This window comes from Dromiciops gliroides, chromosome 2, assembly GCF_019393635.1.
Source record: "Dromiciops gliroides isolate mDroGli1 chromosome 2, mDroGli1.pri, whole genome shotgun sequence".
Lineage (NCBI taxonomy): Eukaryota > Metazoa > Chordata > Mammalia > Microbiotheria > Microbiotheriidae > Dromiciops > Dromiciops gliroides.
The window spans coordinates 310499657-310516925 of NC_057862.1; the positions used below are offsets into that span (position 1 = coordinate 310499657).

General features: G+C 51.2%; 1 protein-coding gene across 4 annotated transcripts; it reads right to left on the bottom strand.

The window, feature by feature from the left end:
- Positions 1 to 150: 150 nt before the first annotated feature.
- Positions 151 to 17038, bottom strand: ARAP3 (ArfGAP with RhoGAP domain, ankyrin repeat and PH domain 3). 4 transcript variants are annotated; one of them, XM_043988791.1, is made up of 33 exons: positions 16966 to 17038; positions 14948 to 15579; positions 14744 to 14811; positions 14531 to 14642; positions 13976 to 14179; positions 13637 to 13706; positions 13127 to 13247; positions 11239 to 11423; positions 10986 to 11092; positions 10166 to 10365; positions 9944 to 10029; positions 9589 to 9771; positions 9352 to 9460; positions 8801 to 8917; positions 8473 to 8620; positions 8262 to 8364; positions 7662 to 7881; positions 7466 to 7529; positions 6876 to 7039; positions 6396 to 6608; positions 5997 to 6102; positions 5691 to 5838; positions 4020 to 4088; positions 3520 to 3594; positions 3303 to 3417; positions 3093 to 3221; positions 2796 to 2929; positions 2452 to 2534; positions 2312 to 2347; positions 2007 to 2070; positions 1764 to 1901; positions 1433 to 1471; positions 151 to 1187 (listed from the first exon to the last, which is right to left on the bottom strand). In XM_043988791.1, exons 2-33 carry the CDS (start codon positions 15556 to 15558, stop codon positions 684 to 686), a joined length of 4725 nt encoding a protein of 1574 aa, XP_043844726.1. In that variant the 5' UTR covers positions 15559 to 15579; positions 16966 to 17038; the 3' UTR covers positions 151 to 683. The 4 variants fall into 4 exon arrangements, 3 of the variants coding, with proteins under 3 accessions (XP_043844726.1, XP_043844728.1, XP_043844727.1); XM_043988793.1 differs by lacking the exon at positions 8262 to 8364 and having other exon boundaries at positions 8511 to 8620; XM_043988792.1 differs by lacking the exon at positions 1433 to 1471.
- Positions 17039 to 17269: the final 231 nt, after the last annotated feature.

Below are 17269 nucleotides of genomic sequence, written 5' to 3' on the forward strand. Positions count from 1 at the left end.
ACTTAAGCTTAAGGCCCTCATCCTGGTTTTCTCCACCCCCTCAACCCCAGCTCCTTAGCGGAAGCAAAACGCAAACATGTAACCGTTTGTTTTCCAGAATTTATTCAATGGATTCTTCCCCCTCTCCCCGCCCCCCTCCCCATCCCCCATGGCTGAGTGCATCCAAACCTCTCCAACCCAACAGTCCTACTGAGTACAGAGGTTTTTATGGGGTCTTGCAACATAGATTGTCAGTCCTGGAAGGGACCTTAGAAATCTGTTCAACCCCCTTATTTTACAGATGAGGAAACTGAGGTTCAGAGAGGGGAAGGGACTTGCCCAAGGTCACAGAACTAGTTAGTGACAGAATCCTGACTGGAGCCCAGGTCTCCTGACTCATGCTTTCCACTATACCAGGCCACACTGGATTTTCAGGGAGGGACAGGGAGGAGTTCTCCTGGTCTGTGGTTGAGGGAGTTCTCACAGATAGATGTTTTGAATATTCTGGTAGGTAGGTAGGAGTCTGGGAATCTATAGAATATAATCTCCTGAAAGGCAGGACTCTGAATCTCTTTTTTATCTTTGTATCTCCACCCTTAAACTTAGTCCCTTGGAGAATAGACAATAAATGTTTGTTGTCCTTTGTCCCTAGAGCATCAGGCCCTTCTACCTCCCCATCCTAAAGCTTGTTGCTGGCTTCAAGGTCATGTGAGGGGCTGGCCAGATGGGGAATGGGAATTACAGGGAGATTTGGGAGAGTGTCCAGGAGTTTGCATAGGGTGACTGATGGGGTTAAGGGTCTGTGTTGGGGGGCTGGGAGGCTGAGAGGCTGGGAGACTGGGAGCAGAGGCCTCGCCTTTTCGCAGAATCAGTGAGTTTAGTTCCTGTACTAATTTTTCTTCCAGAGACAAATTATGCTGAAAGCTAGTTTTCCGGGGGGGACCAGGAGGCAGCTCTGGCAGCCCCCTCTCTTGTCCAAGGGAGCTTGACTTAGAAAGGGGGGGACGATCATTCTGTAGGTTCTGGCTTTGCTCTGGAAATGCAGTCTGGCTGGTGGAGGGATCCCTGGGGATCTCTGATTCGCATGTCCGGTCCAGTGGAAGTGGTGAGTCCTTGGTCAGGTCAGGGAAGGCCCCTACCTCTTCATACACTGGCTCCTCAGCCTCTTCCTCTTGCTCTTCCACAGAATCCTGAGACAGCTTCAGAGGCTGAATGAAGTGGATGGAATATTAGGGTTCCAGGAACATCTTATATCCCCCTAAGGGGCCCTCCCCTCTGCCTCCATAGTCCAATGCCCCAGTAGCTCCCTTTCCCCCACAAAACCATACTCCCAACCTCACAGAGAGACTAATGTTCAGTACATCAGGAGCACACAGCAATCCCCTGGTCAGGGATGGGCACAGAGGAACACAGGAGGGAACATGGCATTGGAGGAAGGGGGCACAGTACTCACAAAAAACATGGATAGCGTCCTCCGGTTGTGCAGTCGGCGCTGGGCATGGACAGTTGGGGTGGGAAAGACACAGTGAGCAACAACAGGCAGAGAGCAGAGCAAGGGGAATCAGAACGTTGAGACACCGAGCAGGGAGTGGGCATGGAAGACAATGGACTTTGTTGAAGGGTGACCTAACCCCGTCCCCATGCGAGTAGGATCACCCAAACTCTGAGCTTGCAAAGCTTGGCCAAGAAGGAACGAAGGCAAGAGGAATGAGGTTGTGTGTTGGGTAGAGGGGCTGGGTCCAGGGACAGTGCCTGGGTTAGGGAGGGATGGGGAGGGGTCATACCAGTGTCTGGTTGGCAGAGAGCAGGGTAGCACCACTGTCATCACCTCGAATAGGCAACAGGGGCATTGTGCCAAATTTCTGTCGGGTTAGGTCGGAAGAAGAATGCCGACGCAAGACCACAGGCTGCTGGTCATCGTGCTGGGAAGGGACAAAGGAGGTATTCAGGGATATGGGCTGGCTCAAAAGGAGCGTGTAGTGGCATGGGGCACAAAGCTCTCCTCCCCACTTCAGCTTCTTATTTACCTGGGCTTTAAGGATGCTGGTTGTCCAATCCCACATCTCCTCCTCATCTGTGCAGGACAGGTAACTGAGGAGTGGTCAGAGAGAGGAGGAAAGAAAGAGAGTGAAAGTGGCTGAACACAGACAATGAAATGGGGTAGGCAGTGGGAGCCAGACATTTTTACCCGTTATCAGTCTACAGTGAAGGAGATTATGAAGTAGAAGAGAGTCAAAGGGGAAAAGAGAGAGAAGGGAGAGAAATGAGAGGGACAACTAAAGCAAGAAGAAAAAAATTGGAAGGAAGCCTTGGAAGAGATGGCGATACTCACAGCTGCAACTTCTCTAGGATCAGCGTAAACCCCCATCTAGGAACCAAGGGAGAGAAATGTTGAAGAGAAAGAAGAGGGACTAATCGGGGTGTGAAAATATATATGAATGGGAGAGAAGACAAGGGCTTCAGGTGACTCACGGTGTTGGCGGCTTTAGCTTTCGGCGTATTCCTAGGTAAACTTTGGCACCATCCAGAGACCATTCTCGTTCTGGCTTAGAACTCTGGAGATAAGGTCAGGTAAGTCTTTCAGTCAATGAAAAATCAGGGTCAGCAAGGTCATGAGGACAACAAGATGACCAATAACTAGGTTCACTGCTCTCTGCTCACAGTGACCTTACCGATTCCAAGCCCACAGTCCTAGGACCTCTGGAATGGCAAGGGTAGAGTGGGGAAGACTGTAGAATCACCTCGGGGGCATATGGAGGATAGACTCAGGGGTGGACTTTGGGGATCTGAACATGACATATCCCAGGGTTACTCACTCTTTTTTCCTTGAGCAGCAGTAGGCAGCGTCCCCGAAGTAAAAAGAACCTTTCCGGGAAACGACTCCCTAGCAATTTGGGGGGCTCTTCCCGGCACCGAAGCAGGCCCACCCTGGGGCTCTCTCGACGTACACCTGGGCATAGATGGGCAAGTGATGGGCCAAGGAAACTGAGAAGAGGGGGATAATCCAAGGATAAGTGGTTCAGTGCTCTGCGAAAGGGCTATACTCTGTCTAGTTAGGGAGAGGCCATAAGTAATATTAGGGGGAACAAGGGGGTTGAGGGGGCTGGCCTCACCTGTGAAGAGGCAGCTGGCTTGGGCTAGGGAGACCCTGCGCAGCAACAGGGAAGCAGAGCCTGGTTCAGGGAGCTGGCACCATTGCAGGGCCTGTTCTAGGACCCGTTCCTTTGGGTGCAGGGGCCGCTCTGGAAGGTGAGGCACGGAGGTCAGAGGAGCTGTGGAACCCACTCCCACCTATGGCCAGGCCTCATCGGAGCCTGACTCACCAAGCTCGCCGTGCTCTCGGATCTCAAATGTCAGCCACAGGTCTGTGCCAGCAGTTGCTCCCCTCATCTCTAGTACCTGATTTGTCAGCTCCTCAGCAGTCAGTGTTGGGGAAACCTGAGAGCAGAGAGAGATAGCAGGGGCCACAGCTGGAGCTCCCAGTCTCTCGTCATCTTTCCTCCATCCTCTTGTTTCCTTTGCAGTCCTCCCAAGACTCACCTTCAGGGTGACACAGTTATCTGGGAGCTGTTGTTCCAAGTAAACTTCCATGATGATATCTCCAGCTTGTGACAGCTTTGGAGTGGGGTGCAGGGTGTCAGGAAGGAAGTAGTTCATGGAAGAGTACAGAAGCAGGTATGGGCAAATGGTCAGGCTCAGAGGCCTCCTCTTGCTGCTTCAGAACACTGGCCATACTTAAGCCACACTGCTTTAGTTTTCTCTTGGCCCTCATGCTTGGAACTGGGGACAGGGGGGATCAGTTGGGTATGTTATTTGGAATCTCTTGAAGCCATTATCAATTGGATGGTGAGGGTGAGATAGGCATTGGGGTAAAGGAAGACTCAGAGGGTCAAAGGGAAGAAGAGAACACCACCCCCTTAGACTCTAGGAAAATAGGGAATGGATCCAGAGGGGAATTTTGAAGAAGTCTCCTAATTTAGCCAGGGAGTCAGCGTCTTGATGCTCTCCAGTGCTATAAGTGAGGATCTGGGCCTACTTACCTGCACATCCTTCCAAGTGGTTATGAGACTGACTTCCAGGTCAATCTGAGCCACTTGGTCTGAGTCAATCTGTGGGAGAGTAAGAGGCACTGGGAAGTACTAGGGAACTATGAGAGCATAAAGAAAACTAATAAAGAAAATTTCTGGGTGGTAGAATAATAATAATAGCTAGTAGGGGGCAGCTAGGTGGCGAAGTGGATAAAGCACCGGCTCTGGATTCTAGAGGACCTGAGTTCAAATCCAGCCTCAGACACTTGACACTAGCTATGTGACCATGGGCAAATCACTTAACCCTCATTGCCCCGGAAAAAAACAAAAAACAAAAAACAAACAAAGCAAAAACAAAACAAAAATAATAGCTAGTATTTATATGGTACTTCAAGTTTGCAAAGCGCTTTACAAATGTTATCTCATTTGATCCTCACAACCACTCTGGGTAGTAGATGCTATTATTATCCCCATTGTACAGGGGAGGAAACTGAGGCAGACAGAGGTTTAAGTAACTTGCCCAGAGATACACATCTTGTAAGTATCTGTGTCTGAATTTGAACTTAGGTCTTCCTGACTCCAGGTCCAGGATTCTACCCATTGTACCACCTAGCTGCCTACCTTTCCACCTAGAAACCCTGGAGAAAACCAGAATGTGCTTATTACAGAGGATAAGGAAGGTCAGAGATCAGCGGTGGGGGGTCACTGGGGTGAGAGTGGCAGGAATGAAGAGACTATGAGAAAAGATGAAATGTGCAGCCCTCCTTTCAGTCAAGGGGTGGAGAACTATTGCTTGAGAATGTTGTATGCATTATCAGAAACAGTCGTGCGATTTGGTTTTTCATAACTACTTTCTTTTCTGTCACAGTAAAAGGCTATTGGGGGGCAGTTAGGTGGCGCAGTGGATAAAGCACTAGCCCTGGATTCAGGAGAACCTGAGTTCAAATCTGTCCTCACACACTTGACACTTACTGTGATTCTGGGCAAGTTACTTAACCCTCATTGCCCCGCCAAAAAAAAGAAAAAAAAGGCTTTTGGGGGGCAAATAGGTGGTGCAGTAGATAAAGCACCATCCCTGGATTCAGGAGGACCTGAGTTCAAATGCGGCCTCAGACACTTGACATGTACTAGCTGTGTGACCCTGGACAAGTCACTTAACCCTCATTGCCCCGTCCCCCCCTCAAAAAAAAAGGCTATTGGGGTGGGATGGGGGAAAGGAGAAGTAGCTGGAAATACCTATGACTTAAAAACAAAAAGGGGCAGCTAGGTGGCACAGTGGATAGAGCACCTGCCCTGGAGTCAGGAGAACCTGAGTTCAAATCCGGCCTCAGACACTTAACACTTACTAGCTGTGTGACCCTGGTCAAGTCACTTAACCCCAATTGCCTCGCCAAAAAAAACCCAAAGCAAAACAAAACAAAAAAAGACATCAATAAAACATCTAAGTAGAAAAAGAAACAAGACCAGAGTGACACAGAGTCACAACAGATGGTCATGGAGATGAGTTCTTAGAAGGAAGGGTTACAGGCTTCAGGGAAGGGGAAAAGAGATGGCCACTGATGTAAGAGAGTTCAGACTGTTGATGCTGAGGACTGGTGACGGGCAGAAGGATTAAAAGGCATTGAGGCTGAGGATGTGCAACATCAGTGGATAGAAAATCACTGGAGTCAGGAAGGACCTTACATCAAAGACGGACACATAGTTGTCAATGAGTTCCTGCAGTACCCGGACCTCATGCTCCCCTCGACCATCAGTCTGGAACACACTTGGTGCAAACAGCAGGGCCAGGTTCCGAGTACACATCTGGTTCAGAGATGCACATTTCTGCACCCTGAGAGAAAGGCATGAAAGTCAGAGGTTGTGGTAACTAACAGTCCAATTGCAGACTGAAGTCAATGTCAGGAGCCTTTTCAGAGACCATTATGGGCTACGAGTTAAAAACATTGCAAGGTCAGCTAGGGAGATGAAGGAACACTGGGCTAAACTGACCGGTAGAGGTGACCAATGAGGGTGGACAGTGTCCTGTGGTTGACCTTGGGCAGGCACCCAATCACCTCCTTGTACCGCTCTAGCCGCTGAGACTTCTGGGGTAACTCTGAAAACAGCAATAGCATGAGGATTGGGGAGAGGAAAGGTTGGGAGACATGGGGTAGGGTTAGAGGTTACCTCAGATACAGGTAGAGATGGGGTTAGGGACACTCCAGAGCATAAAACTCCTCTATACCAGGGTTTGGAAACAACTAAGGATGACTGAGGTTCATCAACTGGTCATATACTTGGATGACCCCCCCCCAACCCCCACCCCCAGATGGATAAATTGAGGGATTAGTGAGAAGAGGAAGGGTTTAAATTGCTTGTGGCAAGTTCCTAGGAGGTTTTTGGAGTTACCTGCAGCCTCCCTCCATCGGGGTAACAAGCGTGCAGAGGTCACAGGGTCATCCAGCTCCCGGAAGAATCGTTTGAGTGTGTCTGTTACATCTTCCACAAAGTGCTCTCCTGGTCGGAGTTTCACTGACCGTGCATCCTGCCGGAACTCAGCCAGGAGCCGGAGACTTCGTGCCCGAGCACCCCCCTTCCTATATACACCCTCCAAACGTAGACCTATAGATGCCACCCATCACAGTCCATTACATCTTGTCACCCTCCATGATTTTTTCTCACATTTAAAAGTTGCTTCTACTCTTCATTCCTCAACTGTCTTCCATCCTCTATGTGCCCAGTACCCACCCTTAATCCTCCATGCCCCTTAGCTAATGCTTTCTTACTCATGACACTGGATGAAAGGCCTAGGTGCCAGAGATGCTTCCCCTCTCAGTTCCATAGAACTGCTCCCTGTGCTGTCTCCCACTCCCCTCTCTCCCTCCTCACCATGCTGAGTGACAAAGCTGATGCAGGCATCCACGATGATGGGAATGTCTCCTCGACTCATCTGTTGCCCTTGCAGCGCTGTGCCCCCGCCACCGGCTGCTCCTCCAATGGCAGTGCTCCAGCCAGAAAAGTCCATACGCCCCTCCCCCTGTAGATACAGGGTCCTGAGACCCAAGGAGACTCAGGTCAGAGCTGGAGAAATGGGCACAGAATGACTAGGATGGTGTGAAGCCACTGAACCAAGTAGCCAAAGAATTTAAGAATTTCACAGTGGGAAGGGCCCCTCAGTGCCCATCTATGCTGAGCAAGAGCCCCTCTAAATGACATCCCAGATAAATGGTAATTTAGTGTTTACTTAAAGAACTCCAGGAATGAGGAAGTGACTACTTCCTATGACAAGGCCAATCCATTTTTGGACAGCTCATTTTTGGATCTAGAAACCTCCATCTACCAGCAGAGGGCAGGAATACCTCAATCTGACCAGGCTCCAGTGGAAGGCAGAGTAGTGTGCAGAGAGACTTGGGCAGCTGACGCCGGGGAGTGGGGGGGGGGGGGGGGGCGGGAGAATTAGCTCCTTCAAGGGCTCTCACCTTCCGGTTTCCACCAGAACTAGATGGTCTTTCTTATCTGGGCTGTCGCTTGCAGACACAACACCTAGGAGGAGAAAGTGAGGAGAGACCCCCTTGACCTCCAAGTGACCCTCAAAGGACAGATTAGGACATTTCCTCTAGTCCTTCCTCCCCACAATTCCTCCCTCCCTGGCCACACTGCCCAGCCCTAGCTCACTGATCTCCTGCAGTCTTCGCAGGTGCACAGTGTCCTCAGGGGCCGGAGAACCAGGGCCTGGTGCTGGGCATAGGAAGAGATGGTCACCTCGGAGGAGGCCAAAAGCCGACAGCCAGAGGCCCGTGGTCATTGCAGTCTGAGAGGGGGACCGCAACCGTAAACGGCCCAGCCTCAGCAGGCCAGGGCCCAGGAGCTGGTGACAGTTTAGTGGAGAGAACCACTGCAGGTGAAGGGAAAATAGAGACATGGAGAAAGAAGACATAGAGTAAGACATCAGGTAAAACAGAGAGAGATGAGGAAAAGGATAAAAAGGGGAAAGATGGGAGAGACAGAGAAGTACAGGGAGAGATGAAGAAAAATCAAAGGACAGAGATCAAGGTGGAGAGAAATGGAAATGTCCATTAGTTCATCTGGGAGTAGAGATACAGGGGATGCTATTGTGGGGATGCTGGTGGGATTTGACTATCTCTTCCTTGGGAATGTCACAGGCCTAGGCTGGGGAACCCGAGGCACATGGATCTATGAGGTATCAGAGATGGAGGAAGGGTATTTATGAAAGGTAATGGTATATTGCGAAGGGAACTTCCAGCTCTGATTCACCTTGCCAACTGCTCTGGTCCAGGCCTCCAGACTATCAGCTCCATCAGCCCCAAAGTATTGGACCCTTTCTCCAGTCAGAATGAGTTCAAAGGAGAATGGGAACCTAGGGGCATAAAGTTGGGGGAATGAAGAAGGGGGAACTACAGAGAAGAGGAAGGAGCTATAAGATAGAGGGATAGGAAGAAAAGACTGAAAGTATTTGGAGGGCTACCTGTCAAGGTCCCCTGGGTCAACTGGTGGGGGGCTTACCCCCAAACACACCACATCCTGAGGATGGATCAGGCTGATTGGCTCCAGGCTGGACTCTGATGAAAACATCTCCAGGGCTGCACCCAACACACACCACAGCCTGGGGGGTGCTGCAAAAAATGGGGGGGCACCACATATCAGGCAGTATCCTTCATTCTAAACATCTCTTTATAAGCCTTCCTTGTACAGACCTCTCCCCATCAGCATGACATGTTCACAGGCCCCCATTCCACCTCCAGAATCACTTCTGCTCTCCCCCCAACTCTTCTGCCAAGGTCCCCCTTCCTCACCATCCCGGCCCCGGCGGTGGGGTGGGGGTCCAGGTTTGCTGCTAACTGAGCTGCAGTACAAAAAGCCACTTAGTATAGCAGGTACTAGAACTTCATTGTACACGCCAGGGGATGAGTCTGAAGGATGACAAGGGGGGAGGGAGGGAGATTAGGTCTGGAGATCAATAAAGGCAGTGTGAGCCCTGAACATAATGGGTACATGTCCCAGATTCTGAAGTTTCCCACCCACCCAAATGAAGTCTCGGATGGAAGGTTAAGATGTGAGGTAGGGCTGGTGGGGTGGCAACTCCCATTTACTGGTCCCTCAAGTCCCCCCCCCCCCCGACCCCATTCATCTCTGGATGGATGAATTCTATATAAAACTGACCATTATTTAAACTCCAGATTTTCCTGTGGTAGGGAAGGACCCAAGGGGATTATATAGGAAGGGTCCAGGCTTGGGGGAACTTAGAGGAGGTCCTGGGAGGATATGCCAAGGCTAGAGAAAGGCATGGGGCTTTGAACTAGAGGGCTGGAGGTGGGGTCCTTAGGAAGTCACCAGAAAGGGTTACCTAGGGGGAAAAGATTAGAGAGACTGCCTTCAGAGCATGGCTCCTCCTGGGAGAAGAGCTGAATCATGGTTTTCAGTAAGTTGGGTCCCATCACAGCTGTACACAGTGCCTGGGTGAGCGAGGAGGCAGCCATCAATCTCTTCCCACTGTAGCTACCACTCCCTCTGAAACCCAGAGAGCCCAAGGGGCAGCCATCACACCCCGCAAACTGCCCTCCTCGGGTTTACCCCCTCCTACCTGCAGCAGATGACTGTGGTCAGGGTACTGAGGATGGGGTCCCCGAAAGAGGCCAAGCCGGTATTTGCGGGAGATGAAGTCTCCACGGGGGCCAGGGGGAGTGTCTGGATGCAGCCCTCCTCCTGGAGGCAGTCCCTTTATCCAGAACCGGTTGGCTCCATCATTGCCCAAGATCAGGAAAAGCTAACAGATGAGAAGGAGATCAAAAGGTCTGTGGTGACCAGTTCCAACAGGGGCCAGTTTTCTCAGCTCTCCAGCTCTGAAATACCCCAAGTCCTTTTTGTTTTTTTCAGACTCCCTCCCTTGGGCCATTCAGTCTCTTCCCTTAACCACCTATTTCTCCAGTCACTTTTACCTGCACGATCTCATTGCTCCAGATGCTTGTGTCCAGTTTTAGACTCTGCACCTTAGACACCCCGGAGCCCAGAGCCCGATGTTGTCCTATAGGAAAGCGACTGGTTTGAACACCACCAACCTTGGAGATAGAGCTCCCACTGCCCTCCTCTCCTTAGAGCCATTTCCTTGCTACTTTGACCTTGCCCTCTCAGTCTTTGTCCCTGGGCTCATCGTTCCCCACCTGCACAGTGCTTGCAGATGACCACTCCTAGGTTGATCGAGGCCCAGTCAGGACGAGGTGCTCCACAGTCTGCACAATGTCGGTTTGCTCGGTTGGACCAGATTTTTTCAGCCACCTCATAGTCAGACAGAGTCTCGGTGATGGCCTCCTGCAGTGCAGCTGCCCAGACCTGGCGAACGCAGGCTGATTCCGCTGTGAAGCTGGAGGTGGGTGGTATTTGGGCCAGCTCATCAGGGTTCACCTTGTGCCTTCCTACAGATCCATCCTCAGACCCTCCTCAGACCCACTGGCTCCCCAGAGGCAGCTCTTAGTAATTTCACCATGAGCTATCCAAAAGGAGCTGATAGGCTTGAAATGGGTAAGGCTCTACCTCACTATACTGTTTTCAACTAAAGCCTACATGGTGACCTATTAGATATGTCTTAGGATGCTTATTCAGGTAGGGATTGAACTATGTAGCTTTTGAAACCCGCCTCTAATTCTGAGGATCTGTGAGCCCCCTTAGATACCCTTCTAACATGATAGTGACTACTAATTCCCCTGTCTTTTTTTGGGGGGGGGAGGGCAGATCAATGAGGGCTAAGTGACTTGCCCTGGGTCACATAGCTAGTAGGTGTCAAGTGGCAGGATGAATTTGAACTCAGGTCCTCCTGAATCCAGGGTCAGTGCTTTATCCACTGCACCACCTAACTGCCCCTCCCCTAAGTCTTTTCACCAGGAAGTCCCACTTCTGAGTTAATCAGATGGCCAAAGATTCCTTGAATCAGAAGGGATGTCCCATCTAAAGGTCCCCTCCTAGACTCAGCCCCTCTCTCCCCACCTGAAGCATCGATGGGGTGTGAGAAGGTCAAAGCTTCGATTCTTGGTCTCCCGGACACTGCAGCCCCGCAGCTCAATGAAACAAATTCCAATGCCCAGAGAAAAGGACTGAAGAGGTGGAGAGTTGAGGAAGAAGTGTCAGCGATCTATGTAGCAGTCAGGAGCTGGAGGATAGTGCCCTCCTTAAGGGCTCCATCCAGCCTGTACCACCTGGGGCCCCTCTCCATCCCTTAGGGCACATATTTCCCCCTTACCTGCTCACTCTTGTACAGTCCTAGCTCCCCAGGGATCAGAGCTGCAAACACTTTAGCTTTGTGTCCTCGAAGCTCTAGGATCCCTGTGCGGAGGGGCCGTGGTGGATGAGGAGGCCGGGGATTGCCTAAAAGCCGTTGCTCCTTTAGTCGAGACTGCAGTGTGGAGCACCAGTTGTCCCTCTGAACTGAAGGCAAACGGGGATGAGTATTGGAGAGGTTGAATCAGAGTGAGGAACTGTAGAGAATGCCCAGGAGGACAGTGGCGCTGGGTTTGTGACTGACACGACCACCCTCTGGGAGGGCGCTTGGTAGCAATATACGGAGGTCTCAGTCTGAGAGTTCCATGGCACCTCAAACTCAACACAGCCAAAATAGAATTCATCATGTTTCCACCTATACTTGTTCCTCTCCCAAGTTTTTCTGCTTCTGTTGAGTGCACCACCACCTTTTCAGTCACCCAGCTTCATAACCTCAACCTCAGACTTATCCTCAAACCTTTCCCTCTTCCTCATCACTCCCCTGTCCACCCACATACAGTCAGCAGCCACATCGTATCAATTCTACTATCAGTCTATCTTTTGGATCTGTGCTCTTTTTTTCATTCAAACTGCCACCACCCTAGTTCAATTCCTTATCACTTCTGGGCAGGACTACTGCAAGAGTCTCTTTTCTGCTCTGTTTCTAACCTTTGCAATTCATCTTCTACACAGCTGCCAAAATAATATTCCTCAGGCATAATTCTGATTATGTCACTTTCCAGCTCAAGAATTTCCAGTGGCTCCCTATTGCCTTTAGATTAAAATACAAACTCCTGGGGCAGCTAGGTGGTGCAGTGGATAGAGCACTGACCCTGGATTCAGGAGGACCTGAGTTCAAATCCAGCCTCAGACACTTAACACTTACTAGCTGCGTGACCCTGGGCAAGTCACTTAACCCCAATTGCCTCACTAAAAAAAAAGGAAAATACAAACTCCTTGTTTTGTCATTTAAAGCCCTTCGCAATCTTGTTCCAGACCACCTTCCCAAACTTACTTTGTATTGCTCTGCTTTGCATATTCTATGTTCTATTCAAGGTGTTCTATGTTCTTGTTCCCTTCATTTGCCATACCATCTTCCACCAACATCCCTGCCTTTGCCCAGGCTGTCCTCATGCCTGGAATGCTGTCTCTTCCCACCTCCCCCTCTGTAAATTCTATCTTCCATCAAGGCTTAGGCCACCTTCCTGATACCCATACTTGTTATTGCTGTTTCCTTTCTCATGTTATCTTGTATTTACTTATGTTTACATGCCATAATGATCGGTAGAACATGAGTTCTTTGAAGTCAGAGGCTGTTTTTCATTTTTGTCTTTGTATCGTAAACACCTAGCACTGTGATTTGCACAGTCTTTTTTTTGTTGTTGTTGTCAGACCTGTGATTTCATAAATGTATGGAACGGGGCAGCTAGGTGGTGCAGTGGATAAAGCACAGGCCCTGGATTCAGGAGGACCTGGGTTCAAAGCCGGCCTCAGACACTTGACACTTACTAGCTGTGTGACCCTGGGCAAGTCACTTAACCCTCATTGCCCCCCACAAAAAAAAACAAAACCATAAATGTATGGAACTCTTGGTGTGGAAATGCTCTCCACAGATGAGGAAAGTCAACAAACCATCTGCAACTTATAGTCAGAGAGTTTCCTGGAGCACTGAGAGGTTCATCGCTTGCTCACAATCACACAGCTTTTCAGAGACGGGACTTGTACCCAGGTCTTCTTCATGCCAAGGCCAGCCTTCCACTCTGCCATGCAGCCTCTCACCTTGCACATGGCATAGCCTTAATAAATGCTTTTTGGATTGAAGGGAATTGGAGGCCCGTTGGCCTCCTACCCCAGGCTACCCCTCCTCTCACCTTCGCTCTCAGCTCGAAACACAAACACCCTTTGGCTAGTGATGACTTGGAACTTGCAATCCTTGCAGTTTCGGATCATCTCAATGACAGTCAGTGGGATAACCCCCTTAGGGAAGGTATCCTAGAGAGAGATCAGCATAGATCCACAGTCAACAACTATAGCAGGTTGCTCTTGCCACCCCAGGAAGACTCCCGTCCTCATCCTATTTCCCCTTAAGACCTTCATTTCCTCTCTCCCAAATTTCAGATCCCGGGGGCAGCTGGGTGGCACAGTGGATAAAGCACTGGCCCTGGATTCAGGAGGACCTGAGTTCAAATCTGGCCTCAGACACTTAACACTTACTAGCTGTGTGACCCTGGGCAAGTCACTTAACCTTCATTGCCCAGCAACAAAGCAACAAAACAAAAACAAAAACAAAATTTCATATCCCTTAATAACCTAATATTCCTCCTTGACCTTCCTAGGCTCCTTGTACTTTGTTCCTACCCTCCACATACATGCAAACTCACCTTGTCACTTCCATAATACATCAGTTTCTTTCCATTAAACCTGACAAAGCGCTTCTGAAAGACATAATTCCTAGGGGAAGGGAGGAGGGAAGAATCAGTTTTCCAGGGCCCCAGGAAGGCAACAGGAGGATACCCTCTAATGAAGGGGAAGGGGAGGGTCTCAGGGTTAGGGGAATAGACTGCCTCCTTCTCAAGTCATTTTATTCACACCAACACTTTCCATCCACTCTTCCTAGCTCCTCCCTCGCCTTTCTTCACTGGCTTTCCTCCTCTTCCCATACTCCTCCCTGTGGTTTTTTTCTTTCCAAAGTTCCCCACATCACCCCCTTCCAATCATACCCCTGAGGTGAGAGCTTGTCCAACCAGCCACTGAGCAGGGGTGTGGGGGGATCGGCTAGTGAGGTGAAGCTGGCATAGGGAGAGATAAGATCATCGCCCGGCTCTTCAGGGTCCAGGGTGGGCATCAGGTGGGTAGAGTCCCCAGGCAGCTCCAGACTGGCATAGCCACAGTCCTCTCCCCCCTCTGCTTCATGGCTACTTGGCCTAGGGAAAGTAGAGGAGAGGGGTAGCTAGTGGATAAAGCACTGGCCCCGGATTCAGGAGGACCTGAGTTCAAATCTGGCCTCAGACACTTGACACGTATTAGCTGTGTGACCTTGGGCAAGTCATTTAACCCCCATTGCCCCACCAACAAAACAAAACAAAAAAGTAGAGGAGAGATGGGGACCAGTTGACTCAACTCACTCCACCTCTTCTCCTCATGCCTACTCTTTTACTCCCCATTGTTACCTGTTCTAAATCTTTTCCTTTATGACCCTTCAAAATCTCTCCCCGATATTCCCCTCCACATCTCCCCTATATCTTACTTTTCATGATCCTCCTCAAAGCACCTACCTGGGTTCACCTGCTGACTGACTGACCCCCTTTGTCTTCCTTCCTTTGGGAGTCCCAGGGACTGAAACAGGCTGAACGCCATAGTATAGGCTGCTGGGGTCCATGATATGCACTGAAGTGGGTGAAATAGGGATGGGGAGGCAAGATGCCTATGGTGAACCTCCACCTCTAGTAAGCCTACCATCCCCTCCCTCCCCATGGTCCTCTGCTGACCTGTGCCTCCTGTGTGTCTGGAAGTGGGGATGGGAGGAGGAGGATCTAGCAGGGAGCAGTCTGTAGTCCTGAGGACAGAAGGGAACTTGTAACACAGGGAGGAAAGAGGCACAGAAGAAAGAGAGGGCTTTGCCTTCTCCCCCTCCCCTTCCGAATCCCAGATCTCTTAGTCCCTTCCCCAGCTGATTGCTAACCCACACTCACGTTTCTTGAGCCCCTGGTTGTGCTCCCTTTCCAAGGTCCAGCCCGAAGTAGATATCATTGGGCATCATCGTCATCCTCTCCAAGATGGGAGGCTGATCTGAAGGAAGGGAGGGGAGAAAGGGGGATTGAGGGGTGCTTAGGGAAGGCTCTTGGCTCACTGGCAGCTCTGAACCCCTGGGGACCATGCTGCCCTCATCTTGGACTGTTAGGGTGATATCCTCTCCCTGAGTCACTGGAGGGGTCTCCGTAGGAGGGTCCAACAGGGGAGATGGGACCGATTCAGCTGGTGTGGTGCCAAAAAAAGTAAACACAGTCCTTGGTTTGGGCACTGGTTTGGTGGGGAGCACTTGAGGATCTGGGCTCGGGGGTTGCTCCATGGTAGTATCCAGTGGGGTATCTGTAGGGCCCTCCACAGTGGCTCCCTGCAGCAGGCGAAGAATCCGTTTGCGATGACCCGTGGCCCAGATGCCCATTCGCCGAAGCTCCTCGTGGCCCAGGTTTTGGGCAGCAGCCGAAGTGGACACACCGTGCCTCCGGAATGTATCTGCGTACCGCTCCAGATGTACTCCTGCCAGCCAGACCTCAATGTCCAGGTCCCTGGGTGACTCCATGAGGGTTCAGGCCATCGCCTGCTAAAGAGAAGGTGGAGGTAGGGATGGTGGATGGGGCTCAAGCGAAGCTTCACATACCCTTCTCCTCAGCTTTGGGCTAGAAGAGGCCAAATCCAAACCCCACAAGCCTCCCCCAACCACAATCGGGCAAAGCTATAGGAATATCGACACACAGCAAAGCCTGAAGGGACTTCAGAAATCTGGCCCAAACCCTTTGTTTTACAAATGAGAAAAGGAAGGCCCAAAGAGATTAAGTGACTTGCCCAAGATCATATATCCAATAGGTGGCAGAGCCAGAACCCAGGTTTCTTTGACTCACGGTTCAGTGTTCTTTCCATTACACCACACAGAGTCACTGAGAAAGCAGATACCTAGAACCCTAGAAAGCCACTGTGGAGTGAGGAAAGGGACCAAGGTCACAGGAGGGGGCTGGGGTCACAGGGCCTCGAGATGAGGTAGCTGGTCCAGGAGCAGCAGCCTGGAACCAGGGGAGAGGAAGGGGAAGGGTCAACATAATCAGGGTGGGGTAGAATGGGGAGTGATCAGCCTAGTCTGAATCAGGAGGAGGCAGGAATGGAAGAGACCATTCCCACAGGTCTCTGCAGCTCTAACCCAAAACACTGCTGTCCAGTTTCCAGTTCCTCCTCCCCTTCCACCTATTGTCTCCACTCAGACTTCCTTCCTGTCCCTTCACCAAAGAGCCGCCCCCACATCCTGTCCTGGCCAAGCTGGGCAGAAAACTCGGACATGACAGGGTTGGGCCAGGGCGAGAAAGAAAGCGATGGGTGATGGTGGGGTCTTTGTCTGTCCCATTGCCCTCTCTGCCTAGGAATCTGTGGAGGATCTCCCCTCGTCCCATTTGGGACATCCTAGGCCCACACTCAATGTGAAATGAACACTTTCCTTCATCCCTGCCCCCTCTGTGCAGTCTTATCTCTGTTTTTGTCCCATCCCTATTCCTCCCTTTGTCTAGACTCTCCCCCACCCCACCTTTAGTCCCCACACTATGGGTGACCACCCCCCAGTAGAGACTGCCGGACAATGACTCAAGCCACCCCTCTCCCTTGTGACTCAGTCCCTCTCCTGGCACAAGACTGGAAACCAAGTGCTCAGAATGGGGGCAAGATTGCCAATGGTGGGGGGAGGGCGGGGCAGGGAAAACAGAGGCATGGGAAAGGGCAAGGAGAGGGCAGAGTCCGGTCTTGAGAAAGGAGGGGCGGGTCAACTGTCGGGGGTGGGGGGCGGGAGAGAAGAACTTGCAGGAAGCGGAGAGGGGCGCCTAGCTCCTGAGACTACGCTTTGAAATCTTTGAAAGGAGGAGCCCATGAAAGAGGGCTAGGGTGGTCAAGAACTCTTGAAAGGGAGAAAGAGATTGGGGGCAAGGGAGTAGATGCACCAGGTCCTCACCTCAGTCCGCGGCAAGGCGCTCAACTCCATTCACACTGCACGATTGCAGCCAGTGTCTTGAAGCTCCGAGCTCGAGTCTCCAGGGCTTCGGCCCGCCCCTGCCCTCCCACCACCTGTGTTGTCCCCGCCCCGCCTAGGGTTTCCACTCCGCCTTCCGCAGGCGTCCCTTGTGCAAGGACTCCGAGGGAGAAGAGGTTGCAGAACCGTTACCCAACACCCCCCCCCCCAGTTTAACTCCCCCCAACCTCACCCCGCCCTGCCGCCTGGGTAACACTATGTGACACCCAAGAGAGACAGTCAGAGA